Source organism: Cygnus olor, chromosome Z, assembly GCF_009769625.2.
Source record: "Cygnus olor isolate bCygOlo1 chromosome Z, bCygOlo1.pri.v2, whole genome shotgun sequence".
NCBI lineage: Eukaryota > Metazoa > Chordata > Aves > Anseriformes > Anatidae > Cygnus > Cygnus olor.
Genome location: NC_049198.1, coordinates 2,237,575 through 2,262,964, shown reverse-complemented (window position 1 = coordinate 2,262,964; position 25,390 = coordinate 2,237,575). Strand labels below are relative to the sequence as shown.

Here is a 25,390-nt window from a genome sequence, read left to right as displayed (position 1 = left end):
TATTGCTGATTTTTGCCCTTGGTGTTCAGTAAGTTCAGAAAGGATTTTTCTGATGTACCAACGGGGCACTGACACTAGGGTGGAGGAGAGCAGAGGACCACGCACATCCTCACAGGGGTACAAATATAGCCCCAGCATCCCCTTTTTCCCTCCCCCATTGGTCTGCTTTTTTTGCTGCTGGTCTTTCAGCTGTCCCCAGGCACTTTCACATACTCAGCACGCTGCTGCACAGCAGATGAACGCAAATCCCAAGCTCTTCCTGGGAAAAGCAGCAGTGCCAACAGCTTCAGCCGTGACCACTGCCCTGACGGGCTGCACTTACCTTGCTGGCTTTCAGGATGTTGATCTGCTCCTCGTACACCGTGTCCCTGTTTTTCTCCAGAAATCCCTCGCACTGGTACTCCACCTAGCACGGGACAAAGGGAAAAGCCCAGAGGTCGCATTCTGCCCACCCAAAACCCGACAGCGCAGCTACAAGGCGCTCTGCCCACGGCCCACCTGAAAAACCCGAGGGCAGGGGAACAGACAGAACCTGAAGGTTGCTTTTTATTAAAGAAAGCGAATCTGAATGAAAGCAAAATCCTCTGCACAAACACAGACGGCTTTAAGTCATTAAATTGCTCTGGATGCAGCTGCGCTTCCACTCAAGTCAGTGGTAGAAATGCAAGGATTATCTGTCCCTCAACAGGATGTTTCATTTAAAAGGCTCCTTGCAAGTCAATCAATGAACCTGAAAAGATCTCCTAGCTGTGTCTCCTGTAGGTCTCTTGGTTTTCAGATTGCGGAGGTTTGGGGAACACAAAGGGTTTTGAGAAGAAAGAGGGAAACTTTTGTTTCTTTTTTCTTTTTAAACATTTTAAGTCAGCTGAAATAACTTATCACAAAGCTGACAGGCAACACCTGCAAAGAAATATTGTTTTTGAAGTGTATGTGTGCAAAATCATATGTCTAAGGAAAGGAAAATATCAGCCTTCATCATGAAAAGTGCCTCTTGCATCCCAGGCACGCCAGGTTACAGAGAAGCTCCTGCAAGGGATTGCAGCACCTGCACATCGCGTGGCTCCTCTGGCACGTCCCCAGGCTGCTCCTTCATTTCCCTTTCAAATAAAGGTGTGTTTGGATAACTACAAGCTTCCAGGATTCTTATCTGAGTGGCTTGCCACGTCAGGTTTTCAATGTAACTGGAGCCCATGGATGAGACCTTAAAGCTTCAGCCCCCGGGATCTGGAGATGCACAAGGAGCATCTTCTCCTCCAAACAGTGGGACCTGCCACATGGTCACCTCTTGCACTCCTCCCCACCATCCTTCGCCTCTGCTCAAAGCTCCTGCTCTTCAAAAATAACTCCCCCTGCCAATATATTTGCAGTGAAGCTGCCCTAACAGAAACTCATTTCACTGCAGCTTTGAGAAAGGGGATTTTCCTCTCCTCGAGAAAGCGCAGCTGTTAAAAGCTTAGTGAGAGAGTTCAGAGGCTGAAGTCCTCCAAGCTGATCCAGATCAGAAGCAAGGTTACCAGCAACTGGGCACCCCTATCACCAAAAAGCATCTCGCTGGTTCTATAATTGTCTTCTTTCCAGGCGTGCATTTCACATTCTGCACCTGGTTACCTTATCTGCGAAGTGCAGGACGATGAAGGAGATGTTGGACATGCGGGGCTTCTGGAAGTGCTGGCTGCCCCCATGCCGGTCGTACAGCTTCTGCGCCCAGTTCTGGTCGGTGCCTTTGGGAACCTGAACGGGGATAGAAGGACCAAGATCATTGACACAAAGCCAAAAGTTACAGAGGGATTCATCCCATCCCTCCTGCCCACCTGGAAGGGGCGGGTGTCCCCCACATCACTGCAAGAGGAGCACTCACACATACCATTTTTAATAAAAAAAGTCTGACCACATTATTCATGTTAGAAAAAGCTGTCGGAAGAGAAGAGTTAGGCAATATTTAAAATTGGATAGGACAAAGCTGATAAAACACAGAACAATTGTGCAGAGTCAGGAAGAGCTCTGATCATCCATCAGATCTTTGCGGGGACCTTTGTAGGAAAAGTGACAAAGGAAATAGGGGCAGCAAGCAAGAAGAAGGACAACTCGAGGCAGATGATGAATATTTCCTTATGCTTCTCCGGAGCAGCCTCTTACAGCAACAACCCCAAATCTGCCAGAAAGGGACACAGGGACAAGCTGCTCCTGCCCACTCCATCGGAGAGAAATGGGATCCCAGAACTATTTTCATGTTTTACAGTTTTAAGCGTAGCCAATTCTGCAGACACAGTAATGTAGAGATTACACATAAATATTAAAAAGTACTTATTTATGCAATTATGCACGTTTTATTGATGCAAGATTGATGTGCATATTTAAACTACGAAGCTATATAAATGCAGATTTTTTATTTATTTATATTTAGCATATTTATATGCATTATAACTGATGAGAACACCCTTTCTGGAGTAATTATTAGGCTCTCTGGGACCAAGCCACGGGTGCAGTGCAGGAATATTGCAGACACCTGAGCTGCCTGGCTCTGTGGAAAGCAGATTTACCTTGCTCCAGCTCTCTTCCAGGCCAGCCACTTTGCTGAGAAACCTGCTTATCTCAGAGCCAAACTTCAAAAGCTTCGCTCCTGCCTCCTGGAAAGAGGGTTTCTTTGCATCCACGCCACTCCCTGCACACCGTTGTGCAGCCTGGGTATTTTTAGCTGCCTGAGAAGCATCTGATAGGGGCCGAATCCTGGCCAGCATCACCTCCCGTCCTCATACACCATCCTCCGAGCTGCCAGGAGCTGTTGCAACCCACCTCAAACCTAGTCATTGAAGCCGGGGGCAGTGCCTAGGCTCGAGCCTGAGCCCTTAGTTTCAGAGGCATCCTATGGTTAAGAACCTACCCTGACCACGAGGCAGCTGAGGAGGTGTTTGGAGCCACATAGGCTGCAGGGTGAAATTCCCACCACTACCACCTCCAGCAGGAGGACCAGATAAGCAATGGAGGTCCATTAAAACAATATTTAAGTCACACTCTTAAAACAGAGTAGGAGCTATTTAAATTTTGTTTTTTCTCTTTATCGCTTCTACATATGTTAAATCCTGGAAAGAGCCTTCCTCTGTGCTCCGGAGTCACGTATATCTGCTCGTGGAGCAGAAATCCCCTCAGATGAAACCAACTGGTAGGGGAAGGCGACGTGCTGGTTTCTGATGTTCAAGAACCTAACGAGGCAAGACAAGGAAAACGCATTTGCTCAGATCCCCGAGTTCACAGCAGCGCGGAGAGACAAGCAGGGTTGAAAGTTGGTCCGTTAGAAGCAGCCTTCAGTGCTTCTAACACTTGACAGAAGGACACGGGGAAGGTTAAAGATCATCTTTTGAACGGCATTAGAAGACGCATTTGGCACATCAACAGCGTAATGCGATGGCAACGTGCCACAAAACACAAAAAGGGAGCCACAAGAGAGTTTGAGAACACGCAGGAGCTCATGGCTTTGGTTAGACACGTCTTCCTCTAGCAGCCTCAGGGTCACACCACAGCTCAGCAGAAAGAATTTCACCAAGATTCATAATAAATACTTGGATGCAGACATCAGGATTGACACGTCAACCTTCCCACCAGCCTGTTGTTGATTAAACCCCTTTAAATGCATGTCCTGCTAACAGAATTTTTATCCGCATTTTTTTCCACTCCCACTCCCATCCCAACAGGATAAATAAAAGCAAGAAAGTAGGGAGGCAGCAGGGCACCTTCCAGAGAAACCTGGCTACCCACAGCAACTCCAAACAGCACTTGAATGACTCTTGGGAAGCGTATGGAAGATGCATAGCACTCACAGCAAGGGGTTTCTTAGCTTGAAAAGCAAGAAACCTCATCCAGCTTTGATGCAGAGACTCTGCTGCATTTCTTAGAGAATTTTCTATTTCCTCCGAGGATAAGTTAAGTCTCTTGAAAATCAGCCTGGACCGGCTCCTCCTCTCCAGGGCACTGAAGTCACTCTTCACATGATCCCTCCAACCTCAAAGCCTTCAAAGTCTTCCTGGGGAGTCCGCCGTCCTCTCCAAAGTCAGCACAGTGAGGACAACCAGACACTAAAACTGTCCCAGATATCCACAGCAAGTCTTCTGCATGCCTTCCCAACTCCCCAGGACTGGATTTTCAGAAGACAGTCTCCCTTCTTAATCCTTCCTTAATTACCATTTCTTCTGATGGACTCTATGTTGGTCTCCTTGCTCTCACAGCCCACCAGTTTGTGTAACCCCACTGTTGTCCCCATTGTGTTGTTGTGTTTCTGTTCATGGGACGTGACTCTCGCTGTTCCTCTGGCACCATTTCATGCCAAAGTAAAACCAAGAGGTCCTAAAAGCACCAGATCCAGGCAGGTGACTCTCCAATGCAGGAAGATGGCAAAAGACTCTTTGAGGACTCCAAAGTCACTTAACAGAGGATAAAATGTCCCAGTTCCATGGAGAAATAAGGCTTCCTGGGCAGACCATGGACATAACTGCCAGGGGAGGTTTAGGTTGGATATTAGGAAGAACTTCATTCCCGAAAGGGTTGTTAGGCATTGGAATGGGCTGCCCAGGGAAGTGGTTGAGTCGCCATCCCTGGAGGTCTTTAAGAGACGTTTAGATGTAGAGCTTAGTGAGATGGTTTAGTGGAGGACTTGTTAGTGTTAGGTCAGAGGTTGGACTGGGTGATCTTGGAGGTCTCTTCCAACCTAGATGATCCTGTGATTCCGTGATAACTAGAGGTTGGACCAAATGATCTCCAGATGCCACCTCCAAAATCAATAATTCTACAACAGCTTCCAACTCATAAGACCACAAAGTTGTTTAAAAAAAAAAAAAAGTAAACACTGCATATCGTAAAGCCCTCTGTTTTTACAGAGCCAGAGGGTTTTATCGTTTCCTTTCATGTGATAGGTTGAGTCCTTACAGCTCCAATTGTGATTCGAGAGCCCTCTCATTGCTGATTACCATTTCTATCCTGCCTGGGTCCCTTCTTCTCTAGATGGTGACAAGACTCTCATTACATGCCAAGGGTCTATGACCTTTGTTAGCTGAACTACTTCAGCACATAGCCAGCCACCTCCTCCCCAACCTCACATTAAAAATAAATTTTAAAAAATCCATACTGCGAAGCGAGGACTCTATCAACAAACCCTCCGCCTTTTGCGCTAATGCTTCATTATGTTACCAGGACCCCCTCGATGCCATTTCGGTCCCGGAATACATTTACAGGCTGCAGTACGTGCTTAACGAGGTGACTTGCAATTACCCTAATTGTAGTGCTGCCCCCGTCTCTCCGCGGGGCTGTGGCAGAAGCTGCTGGGCTCCCTTGCGACAGCACGGCGAGCCCACGGAAAGGTGAAGCGGTACCGCGGGGGTGAAGGTTTCCATCCATAAACCGGTGCTTTCAGTTGACAGCTTGTTGAAATTTTTATAAAGCTGGAGAAGGTTTGAGGGTTATTATAAAAGAGCCGATTAGAGGGCCCGTAATAAGTGCCTGTGATTAATCACAGCATAACCCAGTGACAGGTAAATACCAAGATAACTGGAATTTGATGTTGACGGTGAGGAAGTGGGGGGTGTAGATGATGCGTTTCACATTTTTTTTGGTCAACAAGGCACATATGAAAAAAGTGCTAGGCAGATTTTACAGCGAAGTTGCCTGTTTTACTGCTGTTGCATAGAAATTGCTGCAACATCACAAGCAACCAGTGCTTCAGAGAGGAGCAAAGGGCATTATCAACCCATATGGCACGAGGAAAACTTTCCTTACGGTCCTCAAAATGCCCAAGAGCTGCTAAAGCCTGAATCATTTAACAGGCTTAATAGCACAAAATGAAATGCCACTGAATATCAAGTATATCTGACCTCCTTCTTAGCCAGCACTGGCTAGGAGGCTGTTTTAAGGGTTTCACCTGCACAAAGGCAGTCATCATCCCTTTCCCACCAAGCTATCCTCGGCATTCAGAAGGCTTATTGCACAGCTGAATCTAACTTAACCTCTAGCTATTGCACGCTGCTTTGTCTTGTGTCAAATTGTCTGAACCCCTCTCTGAAACTCACAAAGGCAGACAGACTACACAAATACCAACAGAAAATTGATGAAGAAAGAGCTAAACAAGAAGCCTATGCAGTAGGACTCCTACAGGTCATCCCAGGTCCTGTTTCTCTACCTCAAAGGAGCACAGAGGACATGCAATTTCAGTCTTCTACAAAACAGACACAAAACCCAGGCTTGTCTGAAGTCAGACAGAGCTTGGCATCGCCTTCAGCAAGTCCCCGGTATGTGGCTGATGTCCCTCGATGCCGCATGGTTAACCACAGAGGAGACACTCCCAGGTGCACTTTACCCATACACCAAGTGCCACAGAAACACAAATTCCAGAGTCTGAAGTCTAAATACAATTGCCTTTACCCAAATAGCTATCGCAAGAAAACTCGATTTTCCCTTGGGACAAGACAAATGTTGAGGCAGGGAGGAACTCCAGCTCCTGAACAACTGAAGGAATAAAAAGTTGCAAGCAAGGGCTGTCCCTGGGCCAGGAGCATGAGCCCTGGCATCACATGGTGAGATCAGGCACCCAGGTTAATTGCAAGCTTCTGCCAAGGAGGATCCAAATGGTGCTAAAGCAAAGCAAATGCCAACAGCCTACCTAAGCCATGAGTGCTTGAAGATGTTCACACATTGTAAGATACCACAGGTAAAGCCCTTCTTTAACAACATCTTATAAAAATAAAGGGGATTCTTCCTCTCTACCTTGCACTCTTCATCCAGTAGGTCCAAGATCCCAAGCTTTGCCTCTATAAGGTCTATGCAAGGCTGGTTATCGTAGAAGTCAATGAGAGTCCAAGGGATTCCCTCCTTCATGTACTCCTCCTGTTCCAGCTTGAACACGTGCTGGGGTTGGACAAACCACACAGTTAGTGACCGCGACGCCAGCCCCTTCCAGTGCCAGCCCCTTCCCCCTTTCCTCATTTGTCCCCACCCAAGTAGAGCTTTCCTTCAGTGCTTTAAGTCATAGAAACTTCAGGTTCCTTTACATACAGCTTCATACAGGCTTTGCCACTTGCAAGGAAAACACAAGTATTATGCTAGGAAATCATAAGGCAGGAAGAAAAAAGCAGTTTTTCACTTGAAAACTACTGAAGCCATCAGGTGAAAGCCATCTACTGGAATGGCAGTGAAATACATCTGTTGGGCTTCAAAAAGTCCCTCTCTCCTGGTGCTGCACTGATGAAACCAGTGACCTGCAGCAGATTCACAAGCTGGGACCAAGCCAGGGCTGAACACTTGTGCCCTGATGTGTGAGCAGTTTCCCAAAATGTACCCATCGTCCTAGAGAAGATATCAGCATCAGTATCTGACAGACTCAGGAACATTTCCACTGCAGATTATTTAAAAAAAAAAAAAAAAAATCAAATCTTTGCATGGCTTATATATCTCAGACCTCTGCCCAAGCAGATAATTTGTCTTTGGCTATTTCTGAGATACTCTAAGCACATTAAAAAAAAAAAAAAAAATTTCAAACACATTTTTTTCTTCAAAGATAGCTTTGTGAAATCTCTTCAAACATATCATCTCTGAGTTTGAATTTATAAGCTTCAGAAGTGATAGTTGGACATACTAAGAAAGATATGAATAGTGCAAATACAATCCATAATTTACTTCTCATTTTTAGAAGCAGTGATCTGATGCATTAGATATCTCAAAAATGTTCGTGTCTGTGCATATGATACAGGTCCGAAGTGCCAAACTAACCCCCATAGCAGCTCAAACTTAACAAGTTTTGCCTCATATCCTGAAAATAGCAGTAATTTTTTTCCCTGCTTACAGCAAAAGCAGAAGATGACCCATTAATGGATTCATTTTCAGTGCAGGTAGGTGCTTGTATCTAATAAAACAGAAGAATCTCTTTTTTTTTTTTTTGTCACATGAAAAATGGGAAGTGTGTCCAGTCCTGCCATTTAATATAGAGTTTTAGTTGCAGTGGTTTAAGAGACACTTCGTAGGAAGGTTTCCGCTGGAAATCCAGACTCAGCACAAGACCAAAAAAGTTTAGCACGGGTGAGGACTGAAACTGTGCAAAAAACAGTAATATTAAGGGGGGAAAGCACAAACTTTCTATCTATTCAGAAACATCAATGGGGCCCTGCAAAAGCCTGCTACCAGTATCCATCTTATAAATCAACCAAGCATCATTTTCAACTTGATCTGAATATTTAGCGCAATTACTCAGCATAATCATTGCCCAGGAGATGGTATCGCAGGGACCACATGCATGCTGGCCACGAGTTCTGGTCAGGCTGCAGATAAGTGCCATTAAGCGGAAGCCAGCCGTGCCTTGATAAATTTTCTGCTAAGTTCTGTGGAAGGTTTCCAAGCCGACCTTACCGAGTTGAACTGCTGCTGGAGCTTCTCGTTGGCGTAGTTGATACAGAACTGTTCAAAGCTATTCACTTCAAAAGTTTCAAACCTGCAAAGCAACGATTAAATCAACAGTAAGCGTTGCTTCATCTAAAAATCTACTTTACTCTGCAAGAGCATCATCTGTGTGACAGGGAAGGCCAGTTATCCACCCGTCTCTTTGCATTGCTCGCATCCCAGATCTACATTTTAGTCCTCATTCCCCAAAACATCGCCACAACTCAAGGGATTCAAGAGGTCTAAGCGTGTATCAGATATTTGGTACAACTGTAGCTTCCTGCCCATCAGGCAGTAGTACTGAAGGAGATAAGAAATCTAACAGCATCTATTGGGAAGAATATTATCAAATATTAAGTCCAAATATATTTCCTGCAAAAGCGACGGAGAAAGAGTAGCTGCTATTTTAAGAGACCCACGACATTATTTTCCATGTAATTCGATAGAGCACATGAGATATTAAATTCATAATCATAGCCTCTGTGTTGCAGCCCTGGTAGCACAAACACTGGATACGTGTGAGCAAGAGACCCCTCGAAGGCAGAACTGGAGCTTCCAGCTCCAACTCCAACACGTTCCTCACAGGGGCAGCTTGGGGGAGCTGGGCTTGCTCTTATAAAAGGGCATTTTTCAGCTACCACGGGGAATTATGTTATTTCTAAGGCACAGTAGGGAGGAGAGAGGGGGAAGGTCTTTGAAAAATGCCTGTAAGGATTAAAGTAAGGGAAGAAGTGGCAAAGCTCCCCGTGCTAAATGAATAAGCTGCTGCACTGATTAATGCGCAGTGAAGTAATTGCTCAGGTAATAGGTGCTGTAGGAGCCAGCAGAACAGTCTTAAAAGCACTGAATGGAGCCCTTTTTTCCTCAAAAAATAACAGTGGTTAATACTTCCCAGGACCAAGACCTCCTATCCCCACGATGTAATTATCACCCGGTCATTGCCAGGTGTAATGCCCATAAAATGCATCAGCCCATGGGGAAAAGAAGTGCAAAATAGGGAGAAAGGAGCAGGGTTTTTGCTTTTCCCAGCCCAACAGCCCCGCAGGAAACCCCAACCTGCTCTCAATCTGCACTCCAAAGGGAAAAGCAAACTTTGCATCTGTTCATTTCAATGCGCTATAGCTCAGTGCATAAAAATGAATATATTCACCCCTCCAAACTGGAGTGGACCTTTAAGGTCCTGTGCTCTTCACCTGGGAGAGCCCAGACTCTTACAAAGCTCTGACAGCAATCTCACCACCCCAAACCTTCCCACTGACATCCCAGGCCCAAGAGGATTGCACTCTTACCCTACTTGGTACAATATTCCCATAAACCTGGCCGTGTGGCAGCAGATGCTGATGGAGATGGGCCATGCCGATGCTCCAGCACTGACTTCTGTCAGGCTGTCCAACGGGACCTTAAAATCCCCATCCCAAAAGCCAGCAACCATAGGAACCCCACGTGATGTTTCATACAGAGGAATTCCAGTAACTCAACTGGTATTACAGCCACAGAAGCCTTCTGTAGCTGGCCCAGAACCCCTTAGGCAGGATTTCATTCAGAATTTCAGGTTTACCTGGATTTGACAGACCGTACAAGGAGTCTGCAATTAGGTGATGTGGGGTTGAGAAAGCACAGCAATGGGTCAGGGACCAGTTCCTGGAGTGGCTACAGCTCGTCCATCCCACCCCACCTCCAAACTTAAGAGTAATCAAGCATCTCAGTATATTAAGGGAGCACAGTGGGTCACTACTGCCCCACTGCTCCCTTTTCCTTGCTCCCCAAAGGGACAAGGTTGAAGGGGAAGAGGGAATAAACCCAGGAGGCCTCTTTCCTTGTGCACCCCACAACTGGAAAGTCCCCGTCTCTCCACAGCAACCCCAGGCAGAGCCCAGCACAGGAGCCTGCCTTCGTCCCCATGTCTGCACCTTCAGCCCAGCTCATCTTTAAGCTTGAACAGCATCGAATGGTGCAGGAGATAAATCCTGAAAGCCAGTGCTCTGGCAGGTCTGCACGCCCAGTTTCGGGGTCAGGGTTGCACAATCTAAAGCAGGATCGGGTGAAACTGCCAACTGCACTCCACGACCGCGTTTTTTTCCACCCCTTTCTATGATTCCCATCCCCTGCTGCAAGCCAAGGTCAAGGATGCTCTGCCAGAAGGGCAAAACGTGTCAGGGGGTGCTAATTTTGGGGCCTCGGAAGCGGAAAGCACGCCTACCCGTAGATGTCGAGCACGCCGATGAAGGAGTGCTGCTTGACAGTGGTGTGCAGGGCCTTGTTGATGTGCTGCACGATCCAGCCAAAGAGCTGGGCGTAGATGTGCTTGGCCAGCGCGTTCCTGGCGTTGACCACCTGCTGCACGGACATGCTCTTCACGTAGGTCTCGGCGGTGGTGACGAGCTTGCGGTGGCAAAGCCAGTGCTGCATCTGGCCCTGCTCCACACCCAGCAAGCCGCAGAAGTGGTTCAAGTGCTCGTCTTCGCTCTACGGGCAAGCAGAAGGCAAGATGAGTGGGTGCTGACTCTTCCAACCCGAGATTTGGAGAGGAGAGGGCACCCTCTTCTCACCGTGCAACCCACACGCGCCTCCCAACCCCAAAAACCATCCTTCAGCAAGCCCCCAGTTAGACCTTAGGCACATAACACCTCTTACAAACTAACTCAATTTTGAATAACAAACTTGTAAAATAGGCATTACCAGAAGGCACCGTTTTACATGATCGATGAAATGAAAAGCAAACAATTTTCCCTAGTGCGTTCTATTTTTTTCCCCCAATAAACAACGGCAGTGGGGAGGCTTTATTATGCTAAGGCGGCACTTTCTTTTGGACAAGGAGAAATCAATTTCCCTTTAACTCGGCGTAATAATATATATCAAAAGGAAGGCAATTATTTCCTGTTAGATGCTTGTTTGTACAGAAGAGAGAATGGGTTTGAGAACGGGGAGAAAAATGCATTTTAAAAGACCTCCGGGGTGCTTTTTTGCTGCAACATATTTTGGACCACGGATTCAAAGTCATAACGGGGTTCATTTAATACCACACAGTTCCATCTGAAGGCAATTAAACACCATGAACTCCATTACAGAACTCGACGTCGTTGGAGCAGGCCAGTTTTACATATCCATACGACTAAATATCAAGCAAATTACCCCCAGCATCCCACTAATTGCACACCGCATTATCTCAAGGGTAACGCTAAAACGTGTGCAGAGCCCGTTTAAATACTTTAATTAGGAACGAATGACCCAGTCTGGGTTGCAATGATAATTGATAGGACAGTGCTCTCCATATAATCTATTTATTTATTTATTTTTAACCCTGAACAAACACACAGAAAGGGAAAAATCCCCGCTAAGGCATCTTTAAACTTATTTATTCTTGCTAATTAATTGCAATACTTAGCAGCTTGTGCCACCCTCCTTTGAGTCCCGGATCCCGGCGCCTTCGCCAGTAGCAAAGTGGTTGTAGGAAATTGATTTTGCCCCCCAAGTAGGGCATGAACCAAGACTTTTAAGAAAGCAGAAAAGCTGAGTTGGGACATACAGAGGCAAACAACCTTTGCATCATCTTGCTTAAGGGAAGGCTAAAGAAGAGAAATGAGGCACCGTTTCCCAAGAAAAATGGATCAGCCAGGAAATAATGCCAGGAAGAAAAGGACTGGAGACAAAAGGGCACTGCTCGAAGCACAGCACACCCAGCACGGGCCGATGGATGAGCACACAAAGCTCCCCACTCCCACTGGTGACCTACCAACACGCTACAGGCATCGCCGTCCCGCTCCGACTGAATTTCCAAATTTCCTAGGTGCAGAATGGCAGCGATTATCCTAAAAATGGCCATCTGGTGAGACTCCTTCACTCCTAGGGGAGCAATCAACAGCTGGTTTTCATGACAAAACAACACAAACTGCAATTTTCAGTTCATTTTGAAGCGCTCGTGGTGCTCGATTCCCTGCCTGGGCTGCTGATTTTGTGACTTTCGGGACTTATCAGAAGTATCCCAACAAACTCATCCTCACCCCATGGCTCCGAAACAACAGCTCAGATGCCAGAGGAGCCCCTCACGTGCTGTTATGTCTTTACAGAAATGGTTGTATCAAAGCAATTTGACCACTGTTGTGAACGTGCACAAAGCCAAGGATGCTGCTTGGCATTAATTAACTGGAGGTGAGCCAGGCTGGGCCAGAGACAAGACCCCAAATCCACGAGCTTGGCAACACCTTTAGGAGTAGATCAAAAGAAAGATGGAGGAGATGGATTTTTTTCAGGCAAAATACTGAGACTGCTGCCGGGAAGCCTCCGAGCCCAGCAGCCCCTTACCGAGCAGGGTGAAGGCGTGCCTGGTTTTCTCAAAGTCATCAGCATCGTCCACACCGTCGATAGACGTGCCACCTCCCTGAGAAGTGTAGAAAAAGTCTTCAGCACAGGCTAGAAAAGAAGAAACAAAAAAGCCTCAGCGAGCAGCACTCGCCCACCACAGCCGCTTCGCCTCATCCCCAGCCTGCTGGATCAAAGCTTTCATCTGACTTAGGTGCTGCCTACCTTTATCTCCTACTTCTGATTTTTTTTAATATATTCTTAAATATTTTTACCTACTCGTGACAGCTTCAAGTATTTTAGCACCTTCTCAGCATAATGCCTCGAACACAGGGGGCAAAGGGCATGGAGAGACGCCAGCAGAGTCAGCATTCGTGACCCCATCCAAGCATCCGTGCTCTGCGAAGTTATTTCAGGGCAACACCAGGCTTAGAAAGGGCGCTGTGATGCATGCCAGCTCCCACGTGTTAAGTCACATATTTACTTGCCAGTTTAAAATTCAACTTTTCGGCACATCTCGTGCATTGCCCTACCTGAAGAACCAGCTTACTGGATCGCTTTGCTGGGCTCAAGAAAGTTTAGAGACTCTTTTCCAGCATTTTGCAATATAAAACAGGGCAACAACAGTTCTTTGTGTGTGTGAGATTCCAAGGAGAAGCAACAGCTCCTACTTTTGATATGGGAGAACAAACATCTTGCTCAGTTTAGTAAAAAGGGGAGAAAACACCGAAGACAGAGCTTCACGTTTTTGCAGAGAATCGTTTCTTTTTTGCATTTTAAGCAAACGCACAAGCAGCGGGGAAAAGCACAGCTGGAGACTACACACACCGACATCATCAAATTTTGAGTAGAAATGATGCAAAAAGGCTTCTCGTCCAGAGAAGTGCCCCGTGGGACAGCAGCCCCGCACCCACCGCCTCCTGCGGTGCCAGCTGTTGCCATTTCGCATTCTCCCTTGAGAACTGAAGTTGAAAGCTGCACAGCAGCATCAAGACGCCCTGGGTGATGCACCAGGGAGCTCTCAGCCTTCGGTGTCACAGTCACGGCAAACGCAGACTGGGCTTTTAAAGAGCCACATTGAAAAAGACTTGGATTTCCGCTGGCAGCTTGTGGTTGTGAAATCACAGGGGGAAACGGGACAAAAACGAAGAAAAAAAGCACAACAACTTGGGATGCATCCCAGGGGTTAACCATTAACAGCAGACCTGGAAGGTGAATAGACTCAAAGGACACAAGTGCTCCTGCCAAGAAACTGGCCGGATCAACCCACACTCAGGCTTCATTTAAAACACAGATCTTTACAAAAGTTTCGTACAACATTAACACATGATCTCCCTGCATCAGCAAGCATCTTCCACAGCAGCCTTGTGTGCAGTTTCTAGAGGCTACAGGCAGGCTTCTCCCCTTCTCCCGCAGCGACAGGCATCTCTAACCCCACCGTGCTTTCCTGTTGCCCTCGGACAGCACGGGGAGGTGGAAATACTCACTGAGACCAAGGTCTTTGAATTCTGGGAGGCTCGCCGAGGCACAAAGCTGATAGAAGATGTGGTAGTTGCGCTCGTCCTCCGCCTGCGGAGGAAAACACCGAGTTAATGGGGGGAGAAGAGGTTGCAGCAGCTCTCCCACCATCTAGAAAAACTGTAAAAGGCTGAGCCTGACCCACTAGGAAGGCTACAATGTGCTTCAGGGCGTCCAGTGATCTTCAGAAATGGGCACATTTCCATGCCCTGCCTAGTCTGCATGGTCTAATTAATACGTGGCAATTTGCATATCTACATTTTGGTCCGTTTATGTGACATGGAGCACATTTGTTACCAATCTATAGATTTATTTTCCAACGTTAACTGCTCTGCCAGGAGAGAGACTGGCCTGCATCATTTTTTTTCCCAACCTTCAGGACAAAGGAGTGGGGCATTATCCGCTGACTGACATGTTTATGAGCATTATATGCTATATCTGCCTGCAGTAATGCAAACCTGGGAGTGATGTCTTGCATTAATCCTATGTAACGAATCCGTATAGCGGCCTCTGGGAAGGTGTGGAGATGAAAGATTGGAGGAAAAGAGAAAGAAAATAAAAGACTGGCTTCTGGGATTGCTTGCATTGACAAATGGGGCTATCTGCACAACTGTGGAGCTCAAATAACTTACGCATTTGAAAGAAGGAATGGTATGAAATACTGATTGTATGAAACACTGATTATTTCAGGAAAAGTTAAGCAAAAAAAAAAGAATAGTCTTGGGACATTTTGCTGATACCTCACAGTTTAATTTAGACTCCAAAACCAACATGCAATCAAATGTTCCTTCAGCAAGGTGACTTGTTTAATGCAAAGAAAAGACCCAGACTATTGAATTCCCTGAGTACAGCCCCCGAAAGAAAGGTCTCCTCACCTGGAACACAACTCTTGATTTTTCCAACAGATACGTCCTCATGTTGGCACCAATGATGTGGTATCTTTTATCAAAGCCGATCTGAATGTACTTCCCAAAGCGACTGCTGTTGTCGTTCCTTGTTGTTTTTGCATTTCCAATTGCCTTCGTGAAACGAAATTAAACATTAAATTTGTAATCAGCTTTACATAAACAGTCATGGGAGGATTCGAGGAAATCCCCCTGCCAGCAGCAGAAGGAAGAGCAGCGGGAGCTGATGAAGGAGCGGTGTGGCTTAGGGGAAGACCTCGCTTGCTGTACAAATGCTCCTTTCTGTCACTGTGTGTTTTAATTCCATAAAAATTCTGGCAATACCACGTTTTCAGTGATTCCATCACCAACATCCAAAGAGCCACAGCGCTTCTATTTTGCCTTACAGGACACCCACACCCTCCTTCACCACCAGCTTTATCCAAGCCCTCTGGAGATGCTCTGCAGCCACAGGCTGGGCTCCTCCCCCGCAAAACCCAACGCCAGACAAAAGCACAGCTCCCACGGCCTCTCTGCACAGCTCTCGCCGTTTTAGGGACATCAGGAGAGAAACGGGGATCGCTGCGAGCAGGACAGAGGGAAATTTCAGCTTTTACCTCCATAATCGGGCTCGACGCGAGGACTTTGGCTTCGATATTGGTCTCGCTGGCAGAGCCACCGACGGTCGCAAAGAAGCGCATGGCATATTTGGCAGAGACTGTCTTTCCAGCACCCGACTCTCCGCTCACGATGATGGACTGGTTCTTCTCATCCCTGTGACAGCAGACAAGAAAAACTTTCATAAATCAACCTGTCCTCTTGTTGATAACATATTCGCATCACGCCATCATCCTCCATCTTCTTGTGTCTCCATCTCCCTTGCCTTGTTACCACCTCCATTGTGAATCCTGAATTTATTCTGCACTCTACCAGAATAATGGTAAATAACAGAAAATTGTGATGCCTCTCTGCTGAAGCGTAAAGGGCACCCTGAACATCTCCAGAACATCACCAAGCGTTTGCAGAGACACCAGGAGATGAAACCCTGCACGAAGCGCTGCTGCGCCCTAAAATTAGGAAATAGCAAAAGTCGTTTGATCCCCCGTGCAATTAAATAAACAGTGAAGTCTGGACTCTTCCAGTGCTGAACTTCTTGCCTAGAAGTCACTTGATAATTATTGCTTCTTACCCTTACATCTCAGCAGGACAGATGCTGCCCAAGTTCCCACATTTCGGGGAACTTAGCCCCAGACTTTTTCCTTTAAGCCAGAAGATGAAAACCACACCAGGCAGGGTGTCTCTTCAGTTGAATTAAGCCAATAAAGCTCAAAAGAGCAGAATTATGCATTATTTAATATCCAATCAGCACTGCCACCAGGTAACATTGTGTAACCTGGGCTTTTTTTTTAATCTAGAATTCATAATTAAGACCTTTCGTTACCAATTTTGACATTTTTCCATGCCTTTTCAGATACAAGAGTGCAACTGGTTGAGGGAGGAAAAGATCATTTCCACCTGGGGAGCTCATTCAGCTGAGTGGTTCCTTCCTCCCTCTGGCTTGCCTTTCTCAAAACACCATCATTCCCCAAAAGTCACCAAACCTGGTGATAAAAACCACGGCCGGGGCGTTGTACAAGGGTTTGAGCCCCAGGACAGCGATGGTTTCCACCACCAGCAGCTCCTGACTGCCCTTTGACTGGCAAGAAGAGATGGAGGATATCTTGGTGCACGTGGGTGCAGCCAAGAACTTAAGCCTTTGGAAATAGTTCTGGAAAGCTGGAGTATCTGAAAACAAATATACCCTGAGTATTCTCCAGACCTAAGTCATATAAGAACTCTTTCATTGTTGTTTTCATTTTCTCTTTCGGAAGCCATCGCTAGAGCTTTAAGCAAACTGCTGAACAACTTCATCTCGATCTCAGCAGTGAGAGCAAAGCCACTCACACGAAAAACCTTAAAGAGGGGAAAAAAAAGAATATCTGAAGCAAATGAGGGCAGAGCCAGACCCCGGGAGCAATTATCAGGGGTCACTCCAGCTCTAATCCCTGCCCGACACTAATTCTCCGCGTCGCGGCATGAGTCAATGACTCGCCGCATCTCCGCCGTGGAAGTGATGTTTAACCTCCTTCTTGCTGGATGCTCTAAGGATTAGTGGCCATAAAGCAGCAGGAAGATTAAAAATGTTTTAAGCACTGTAGTTCAAATTGAGCCCGACCGTAACAAGAACACCCTTAAAGTCCCAAAGTGGGGACTAAAAGCACGTGTCGGTGTTACATTGCATTGGTAGCAGTATATAAAAATGTAAGGAATTAATACAATTGCATTGCACTCCCCCAAATAACAGCAATGAAATAAACTGAGATTGTCGACCCTGCCTTCAAACAAAGGAGCAGAAGCTGCACATTTTTAAGATAAACAGCCCCCAAAGACCCAGATCGTTCTCATTTCTAATTTCATTTTATGCTGCAGCTGGTAAAGCCAGCATCAACATAAGGATGTTTTTTTCAAATGCTATGTATTCACCTGGGTCTTTTTTTATGCTGTATCTTCAATAAATAGCATGGGTTACCTAAGCAATTTTTTATTTTTTTTATTTTTTGGGGGGTAGATAACCCTTTTAAACAGTGCTTTTTTTGCAGATGGGGAAGAAAAAAGAATTTCTTCCACTGACAACCTATACCAACACAGGCTCCGAAGTCCCTCGTGGCTCGTTTCAGCACCTCCTCCCCAGGCAGCTGGAAACGCAGCAGGGAAAATCCTGCTTACTCCAGCTTGATGCATAGGAATTTGCTGCAAAACACTGACCTGTCTCCATTCTTTCCGTGAATTCCTGGGGGCACACAAGGAAGATGACCTCCTCCTGGGATTTATGCTTTGCAAAAGGTGTTGGGGTGAAGAACACAGCTCTTCTTCGTCCACAACGAACAAGGTCAGGGGTTCCTCAGCGTGCAGTCTCGAGAGAGTTGCCAAACACTCACCTGGCCACTTTTATCAGCTACCTGACACCCAGATGCTCTTTTTCTGCATTGGGATTGCGACATGGAGCATCGCTGGCTGCAGCCCAAGCCAGCAGCTGGCCCCTGCAGAGCTGTCTCGGGAGGATGCTTTGTTCTGCAGCCCCCCAGGAAGGATTTCCTGGTGTTTTCTGCAGCCCAGGCTCACCCAGTGCCATCCCAGTAGTGTGGCATCTCTGTTCCCTGCCACAGCAGGGCAAGTGAGACCAGTGGATCTCTCCTTTAGTCCCTAGGAAGCGTTACCTGCAGTCTCTCCTGTTTCCTTCCTTATACCCTCCCTGGATAGCGTGCATCCAGCTTTTTCTGCAAATCCTGCGGTCCTACAACACTGCTGTGCTTGTGGGATAACTCTCCCAAAGCCTCACCCTCTCCTCCCCGTCCCATCTCTAACCCCAAACAGCGTACATCCCCCTTGGCTTCTCCGTTTCCTAAATTCTAGGCTATTAATCCATGGCCCAGATCTGTAAAAGCTGAGCTCATTCCCACCTTCATTCTTGCATTTCTTACTTTATTTCTTCTCCAGCAACGGTAAACAGTGCTGCTCAGAGATCCTAATGCTGGGAGAGAGGAAAATTCCTGCTTAACCAAGGCACTACCCGCACAATTGTTTGCCCCCCGACATCGCAAGGCTCAGCTAAGGTCTGCCGAGCCCTGGCAGGCTTTTGGCAGGAGAACATTCAATGTTTTGCAGTCCCAGTTCAGCAGATTTACACCTGGATCAGATCACGGTACGTTTGTGCATCCCTTACCCCATCAGCTGATGCATGCACACGCAAATAAGGAGCCCGGCACTTCTCCTGCCACCAGTCTACACACTTCTTCAGAGGCTCCTGCAAGTCCTTTATTACCCGAGATCTTTTTCTCTGTTAAATCAGCTCATTGCACTTATTTTATTCCAAAAATTGTGTTTCTGGCCCCATCGGCTGGTGGACATAATGTAATCATGTGAAAATTAAGACAACCCAAAGGAGTGATGGTTTCACACCAATTTAACACACTCAGAAGCCTCAGTCCTGCCCAGGTCCCACCATGCTCATGTGCACCTCAGCTGCCTAAAGCAGAGCTGGGGATACAAAGCATCCTGCACAGTCAGTAATTCAGAATAATTTTTTAAAAAATCATAGCCAAATCACAAGAAATCTAAATGTACTGTGCGAGTCCAGCTACAGCAAAATGATCCCCGGCACTACAACTTTTGGCTTCCTCTTATATCCTCTTTTAGACCATGGCTTATCTGATAAGAGCAAAATCCCACATCTGTCCTCAGCAACACGATAAATACGGGAATAAAGTAAAACACACTGCATTCATCTGGGGAAGACGCTGCTTCTGCAGACCCGTAAATATCTCCAGGTACCCACCAGAGGTGCCTCCTAACTCAAAAGCATGCATTTGCCACATTTAATTCCCTATTTGCCCGTTTTTGATCCGACAATTTGATCCAACTGAGCAGCACTCACCTGGCCATCTGCTTATAGGCTTCCTCCGCCACCGCAAAGATGTGGGGATCCATGTCCCCCATGTTCTGGCCGCTGTACGCGTAGATGACATCTTGTTCGTAGATCGGCAGCTGCTCGTAGGGGTTGATGGCCACAAGGACAATGCCTTAGAAGAGATAAATACACAGATAGGTTACAAAGCAAGCCTGGAGTTAAGGCTTCAGGCTTTACAGGGCTTGCCTGAATTGATTTTTTTTAAATACAAAGCTTGGGGAAAAGAAATGAAAAAGGAATGGGAAAGACTCCTAGTTCTTATCTCAGCATCTCCTTCAAAGTGCTGTGCTTTGATAGCAAGGGAATAAGCTGCAGGATAGCTACAGAGGAGGCACATGAAACTGGTGAGAAAAATGAATAGAAAATAATCTCCGCTGTGCAAAGGCGGACTTTCCCCTGGCTTAACTTCTGAGTAAAACCCCCTCGGGTTTTACTCTGCTAGCAAGATCATCTCAAGCGCCAGCAAGAGGGTTCAATATTCAATATTCTCCCGCTTAACTGCAGAAAACTGGCTGAGTCAGCTTTTTTCTAATTTTATTTTTATTATAAAGGTTGCGATCTGTTGCCATCCATCCACAGGTAACTGCTGCCTTGAATGATTTTGGCAGGCCTCTCTCCCCGGGGATGACAAACCCAAGTTCACAGCTGGCCTCCTTGAGCTTTGAATTTAAGAGTCCGATGACCCCAAAAATCATCAAGAAAAGGCAGGGCAGCAAGGTTTGTTTCGCAGTCTTTTCCACCCGCACACTGCTAACCTCTGCCATCAACACTCATTTTCTTTGGACATCACAAATGCTGGATGGAAACGTCTCCAGAAAGGAGCTTCTCTTGCAGAAAATTAAAAAAAAAAAAAAATAATGCTTGGCAACAATGCTAACCGAACATCATTATTGTCTGCTCTTCCGTAGCGTAATTACAGAATTATGTTCTGTAATTCTTCTCGTGACTGGATAAATTGTGCAATTTTCTGGGACATCAAATCCCATAGATCTGGTCCCCGTTATAAACCCGTTACAGCAGGAAACTCTCTTTTGGGAGGAAAACACACCGTGGACACGGAGTTGGACGACATCTTCCTGGCATGCTGCTGTTCTCCCGTGGTTTGCTAGGTCCTACTTTTTCTCCACAGACCACCAAGTTGGCCTCAAAGTCATCTGATAAGGCTTTTCCACCAAGAATCATGTACTATGTCCCCTGCCCCCAGATATATATAACCCAAAACTTGTTGGCCACACACGTGCTTCCCACCCACCCTAAATTCACAATCCTGGACCTTACTCATGGCACAGCCTCTTGCTCGTGGTGGTAAGAGGTTTCTGCTTAGATGTGCTCTGACCTGACGCTCTCCAGGAGATAAATACATGGTCTAGACACTTGGACATACTCAAACATAAATTTTCAGAGAGTAGTCTTCACCCCAGCACGGGGTCACGTAGTATATGACCAACTGATCCGAGGAAGAAGAGTTTGGACAGGAGCCTTTAGCCTACAAGACCTGGACACGGCCCCACCGTGATACTCACCACAGTACGTGTAGATGTGGTTGGACTCGAGGAACCTGACTTTGAGGTTGTGGAGGACTGCAGGCTCGTGCAGGTAGCTCAGGGCCGTCAGGTCATTCTCTCCCACCAGGATATCCGGGTTGCGGAGGAAAGGCAGCTCATTGCCTTGGAGGTCAATGGGGTACTCGTAGAGCTGAAGAGACACACATGAGGAATGTAAGAACACAAAAACCAACGGCTCCTTTAATATCTTGTAACTTATTCAAGAATAACTCCAGCTTGATACAATGCAATACCTGTACCTTCTGCTTTAACTGTAATTAAATATTTTTGATGCTAAATACTACAGGGACTTGGATGATCCAGACAGGAAACCCCCTTGCTAAAGAGCTTGGAGATGGCCATGGCCAACAGATGGTCCTAGGGGACAGGGATGGTCCAGAAACTCCAACCTGAGCACACCTGAGTTGTTTTCAGGCCAGCCTTGGGGCAAAAAGCCTTTGGCCAGCTCTGGGGAGTAAGAGGTAGCCTACAGAAAACCCCAGCTTCAGCTGATCTAAGCATCTTCATGTTCTTTGAAGGACAGCCCCATTTCAGAATAAACCACATTCTTCCCAGCAGAATGACTTTTCAGCACATCTTTAATTCAGGCTGCTTTAATACTCAAATCCTTACACCCTTCAGGCAGAGAAGGACACGGAGAAGCAGATTCCCTGCTGCTTCAGTTTCTGCAGAGCCAGGTTATAACATTGAAGCATACGGCTGCCCATATGCCAAGTGCTCCTGGCTCATCCCCAAACGAGCAGCAGAGCCACCAACTAAAGAAAAAGTGTATTTTTTTTTCTCCCTTTGCAGTGGAGTAAATAAATAAGTGTCTCAGGAAGGGGTCCCAACGCTCAGCTCCCAGCCGAAGGGAGGAATCCAGTTTGCAAGCAAAAGGAAGCCACCACTGGATCACTGCCTACATGAATTGCACAAGGATCAACCCATGTGCACGAGGACAGGCTCATACGACGTGTTTGGAGGTCTCAGGCTGGTTTTATACCCTAATCCCACGTAGCCGATGCCAATTTTCAAGAGTTTGCACTCAGCCTCACATCTTAATGGCAAGCACACCAGGGATCCCCTGTGATATTTAAAACTTAGCTCATCGTTGGGAAGGAGCACGCTGTATGCAGCCAGCAACCACAAAACGCGTGAAAATTCACTTAAAGTGCAAGGACAAAAGGGAAGCATTAACCCGTTGGGTAATGCATGTTGGCTGTCAGGAACAAAAGGCTTGCTTTCAACAGCTTTGACTCCTCTGAAGTTATTTATACTCTGATTTTTTTTTATCTGATGCACACCTGCACGGTTCCCCTTTGGTGATGCTCTTCAGCCCAACATGACGTGGGTCCAGGCAGGGCTTTGTGAGGAAGAGCATTAAAAAGGTTTTGCAAGAATTATTAAAGGAGAAAACTTCTGTATCCCTTTGTGTCGTGTTTGACAGAAACAGATGGGATCCAACAAAAAAAACCTGCTCTGACTCAAGGTACAACACAACACTGAATGACAGTTACAAGGTTTAAAACAAAAAAACCCCTATGTATTACAGTAAAAGGCACAAATAACTTGGAGGAAAGACTTCAATTTAATAATCTAAACTCAACTTCAACTCTAAAAGAGCTGACGGGGACAGGGGCTGAACTGGCACGTGCGGATGCTGGGCTTTTACGCTGCTTTTTGGTTGCAGACAACCCACCGGCGTGCTTCCTGCTGGCACAGGTCACGCAGCCCTGCAAAACATCAGCATTTCCCCCAGGGAAGAGAAAATGGGGAGGACAACAAGCACGGCAGGGACTGACCCCAACAAAGCCGGTGCAAGAAAAGCTCCACAAGCCAAAGCACGCCAGGCACACATTTCAACACAAATCCCTTCCTTTTCAAGCCCAGCACTCTGACATCCTGCAACTGGCCCGCATTTGCTGCTCTGAAAGAAAAATTGTTTTGAAGAACAGCCTAATCAAGCGTGCCTCATTCCTGCTCTCCATCTTCCCATTAAGTCATTCAGTAAAAAGTATTCCCCGCGTGGAAACGGGAGGCTGGCAAGGGACGTGAATTACTCACCATCCTCGGAGCACTTCCAATTTGGAGAAAGCGGCCTCTCTTAAATGTTTTAGCTACAGAGCAGATCACCTGCTATGTGATCAAGGGAACCCTGCTTGCTCAGTGAGGAAAGCTGGTTTAGGTGAAGTTCTTCACGAAAAAAACACATTTTTCTTCATGCAGGTGGGATGCACCTCGTGGCAGGTGCATGGCATGGCTGCTCCCTTCCCAAAAGACACCCAAATCCCCATGGTTAACTCCACTTGCAGCCCCTATAGTTATAGGATGTCCCAGACCACGAGCTCTGGGCTGAGGACAGAGAGTAGCCACTCTACCCCAGCCTCCATCCTGCTTTTTTTTTTTTTTTAATGCACAAAGAATAAATATAGCCCAGAAAAAAAAGTATTTTTTTAACATAGGATCATGTCCTAATTGATTTTCCATTGGTATCCAGTCTCAAGTAGATGTTACCAGCCACGCTCCTTCCAATTTGCTCAGCAGCAAAAACCCACAGTTTGATATTTCTAACACTCCGCTGCTACATAAAAATAAAATTGTTCTGCTATCACAACTTTGCCAGAGGATGAAAGGAGTTGAGGGAGGTCAAAGGCTTTTCTCGCAGCCTCCTCTAACACAAGCACCCGGGGAGGGAGCAGGCAGGGGAAAGCTGCAAGAGCTGAGGCATTTAAAAATGTTTTCTGAAAAATGTGAGATGGCTCAGGCTTTTTTTTCCACACGTTAATTTGAGGGTTTAAATTACCAAAAAGAATAACAATGTTCAAAAGCTTACAGTTTCATCTTCAAGTTTCAGCTGGAGGCTTTTGTCTCCCTCTTTGTAATCCTTGATAATTTCAGCCGATTTCCAAACTTCGTCAGGGTCAGGAATCCAAACCCTGGTGTACTGCAGAGGGGGAGAAAGAAAGAAAAGCTCAAACACGGGAAAAAAATAATAATAAAAGCTCGAAACATCAAGAAATTAAGTCAGAAATAAATTAATTCCCCGTGGACACAATCCACCACTCATTGTAAAGTCAGAGCTGCTAAAACATTGTGTCAGCCTGAAAATAAAAGTCCTAATTTTAGGTTTGGGGGTAAATTATAAGCCAGCAGTCTGATTTCCAAGCAGACTTTCAATCAGGTTTCTCCCGGACAAGGTATACAACTGGCTTGCTACCAATCAAACAAAGCAGGGTACAAACTCAAAGTAAGCAGGGAATTTAATTTCCAAGCACCTTTTAGAAGCTTTTTATGAAACATTGCAATTCCAACTTCAATAAATACTCTGCCCTGGCAGCCTAAAAGTTTCCCCCTGTGCCAAATAAATAACCAGTGGGGGGCCGAGACCTCAAATATTTGCTCAAAACAGGAGAGTTTGGGGCAAATCCAGGCGATGCCGACAGCGTTGCAAAACAGAGGGATTTGGTCCTTGTTTTAAAAGGCTAAATAATATGTAAATATAGCAAATACCCCCGGCTGGTATGGCCAGGAGCCCTGTTTTTCACCTTGCTATGGAGAAAGGAGCCGGTCAAGCTGGGCACAGCCTCTCCTCGCCCCCTGCTCCTCGCCCCAGTTTCCCTGGGCTGATCTCTCCTCCCGGCACCCGGAGATCAAACGCGTTCCAGAAATGCCCGAAATAGTCGGGGATCAGGACGTACCCGCCTCAAAGCAGCCACAAAATCAAAACCTTTCTGGGTTTTGTATCCCTTTGTCCATCCTGGCTGCAAAACTACGGAATTTCAATAATAAAAGTGATTTTCCTCGTGCGTACACACGTCCAAGGGATCGTGCAGCGGGGAAAGCAATCAGATGGCTGCGTTTGCGACGTCTTTGCAGGCTCGTTCCCAAGCTGGGAAACCCCAAAGCCATCGCTGCTCCGGCACCTGCGCCCCCGAACCGAGGCCTTCCCACCCTAACGAATAGCCGCAGGCTGCCAGGGAGAAGAGGCTGTTATGACCCGATCTGAAAGCATTTCCTCAAGCATCCATAATGCTGTGCAAAAAAGGGACCACATTTTTTTTGTGTGTGTGCATTTGCAGCATCCTCCCCTCCATCCCTTTTCCACCCCCGACCTCCACCCTTTCCCGGCACCGATACATCCCAAGCACATTGAACCATGTAGTGCCGAAACAAAAGCATTTTGTCCTTGTTCCCTCTTGCTCTGGCACCTACAGCGCCTCCCACCA

At 46.6% G+C, this 25,390-nt stretch overlaps 1 protein-coding gene across 2 annotated transcripts in view; it reads right to left on the bottom strand.

Moving 5' to 3' along the window:
- Window positions 1-25,390, bottom strand: part of MYO5B (myosin VB) — an 87,197-nt gene that overhangs the window by 48,522 nt on the left and 13,285 nt on the right. For both annotated transcript variants that reach the window (XM_040540759.1, XM_040540758.1), the window contains exons 2-14: window positions 23,998-24,108; window positions 21,144-21,315; window positions 19,588-19,732; window positions 15,731-15,887; window positions 15,105-15,248; window positions 14,199-14,280; window positions 12,715-12,822; window positions 12,146-12,255; window positions 10,613-10,878; window positions 8,383-8,464; window positions 6,748-6,888; window positions 1,609-1,731; window positions 323-406 (exon numbers count right to left, since the gene is read on the bottom strand). In XM_040540759.1, coding sequence (XP_040396693.1) covers window positions 323-406; window positions 1,609-1,731; window positions 6,748-6,888; window positions 8,383-8,464; window positions 10,613-10,878; window positions 12,146-12,255; window positions 12,715-12,822; window positions 14,199-14,280; window positions 15,105-15,248; window positions 15,731-15,887; window positions 19,588-19,732; window positions 21,144-21,315; window positions 23,998-24,108 — 1,725 coding nt within the window. The remainder of the gene's footprint in view (window positions 1-322; window positions 407-1,608; window positions 1,732-6,747; window positions 6,889-8,382; window positions 8,465-10,612; window positions 10,879-12,145; window positions 12,256-12,714; window positions 12,823-14,198; window positions 14,281-15,104; window positions 15,249-15,730; window positions 15,888-19,587; window positions 19,733-21,143; window positions 21,316-23,997; window positions 24,109-25,390) is intronic.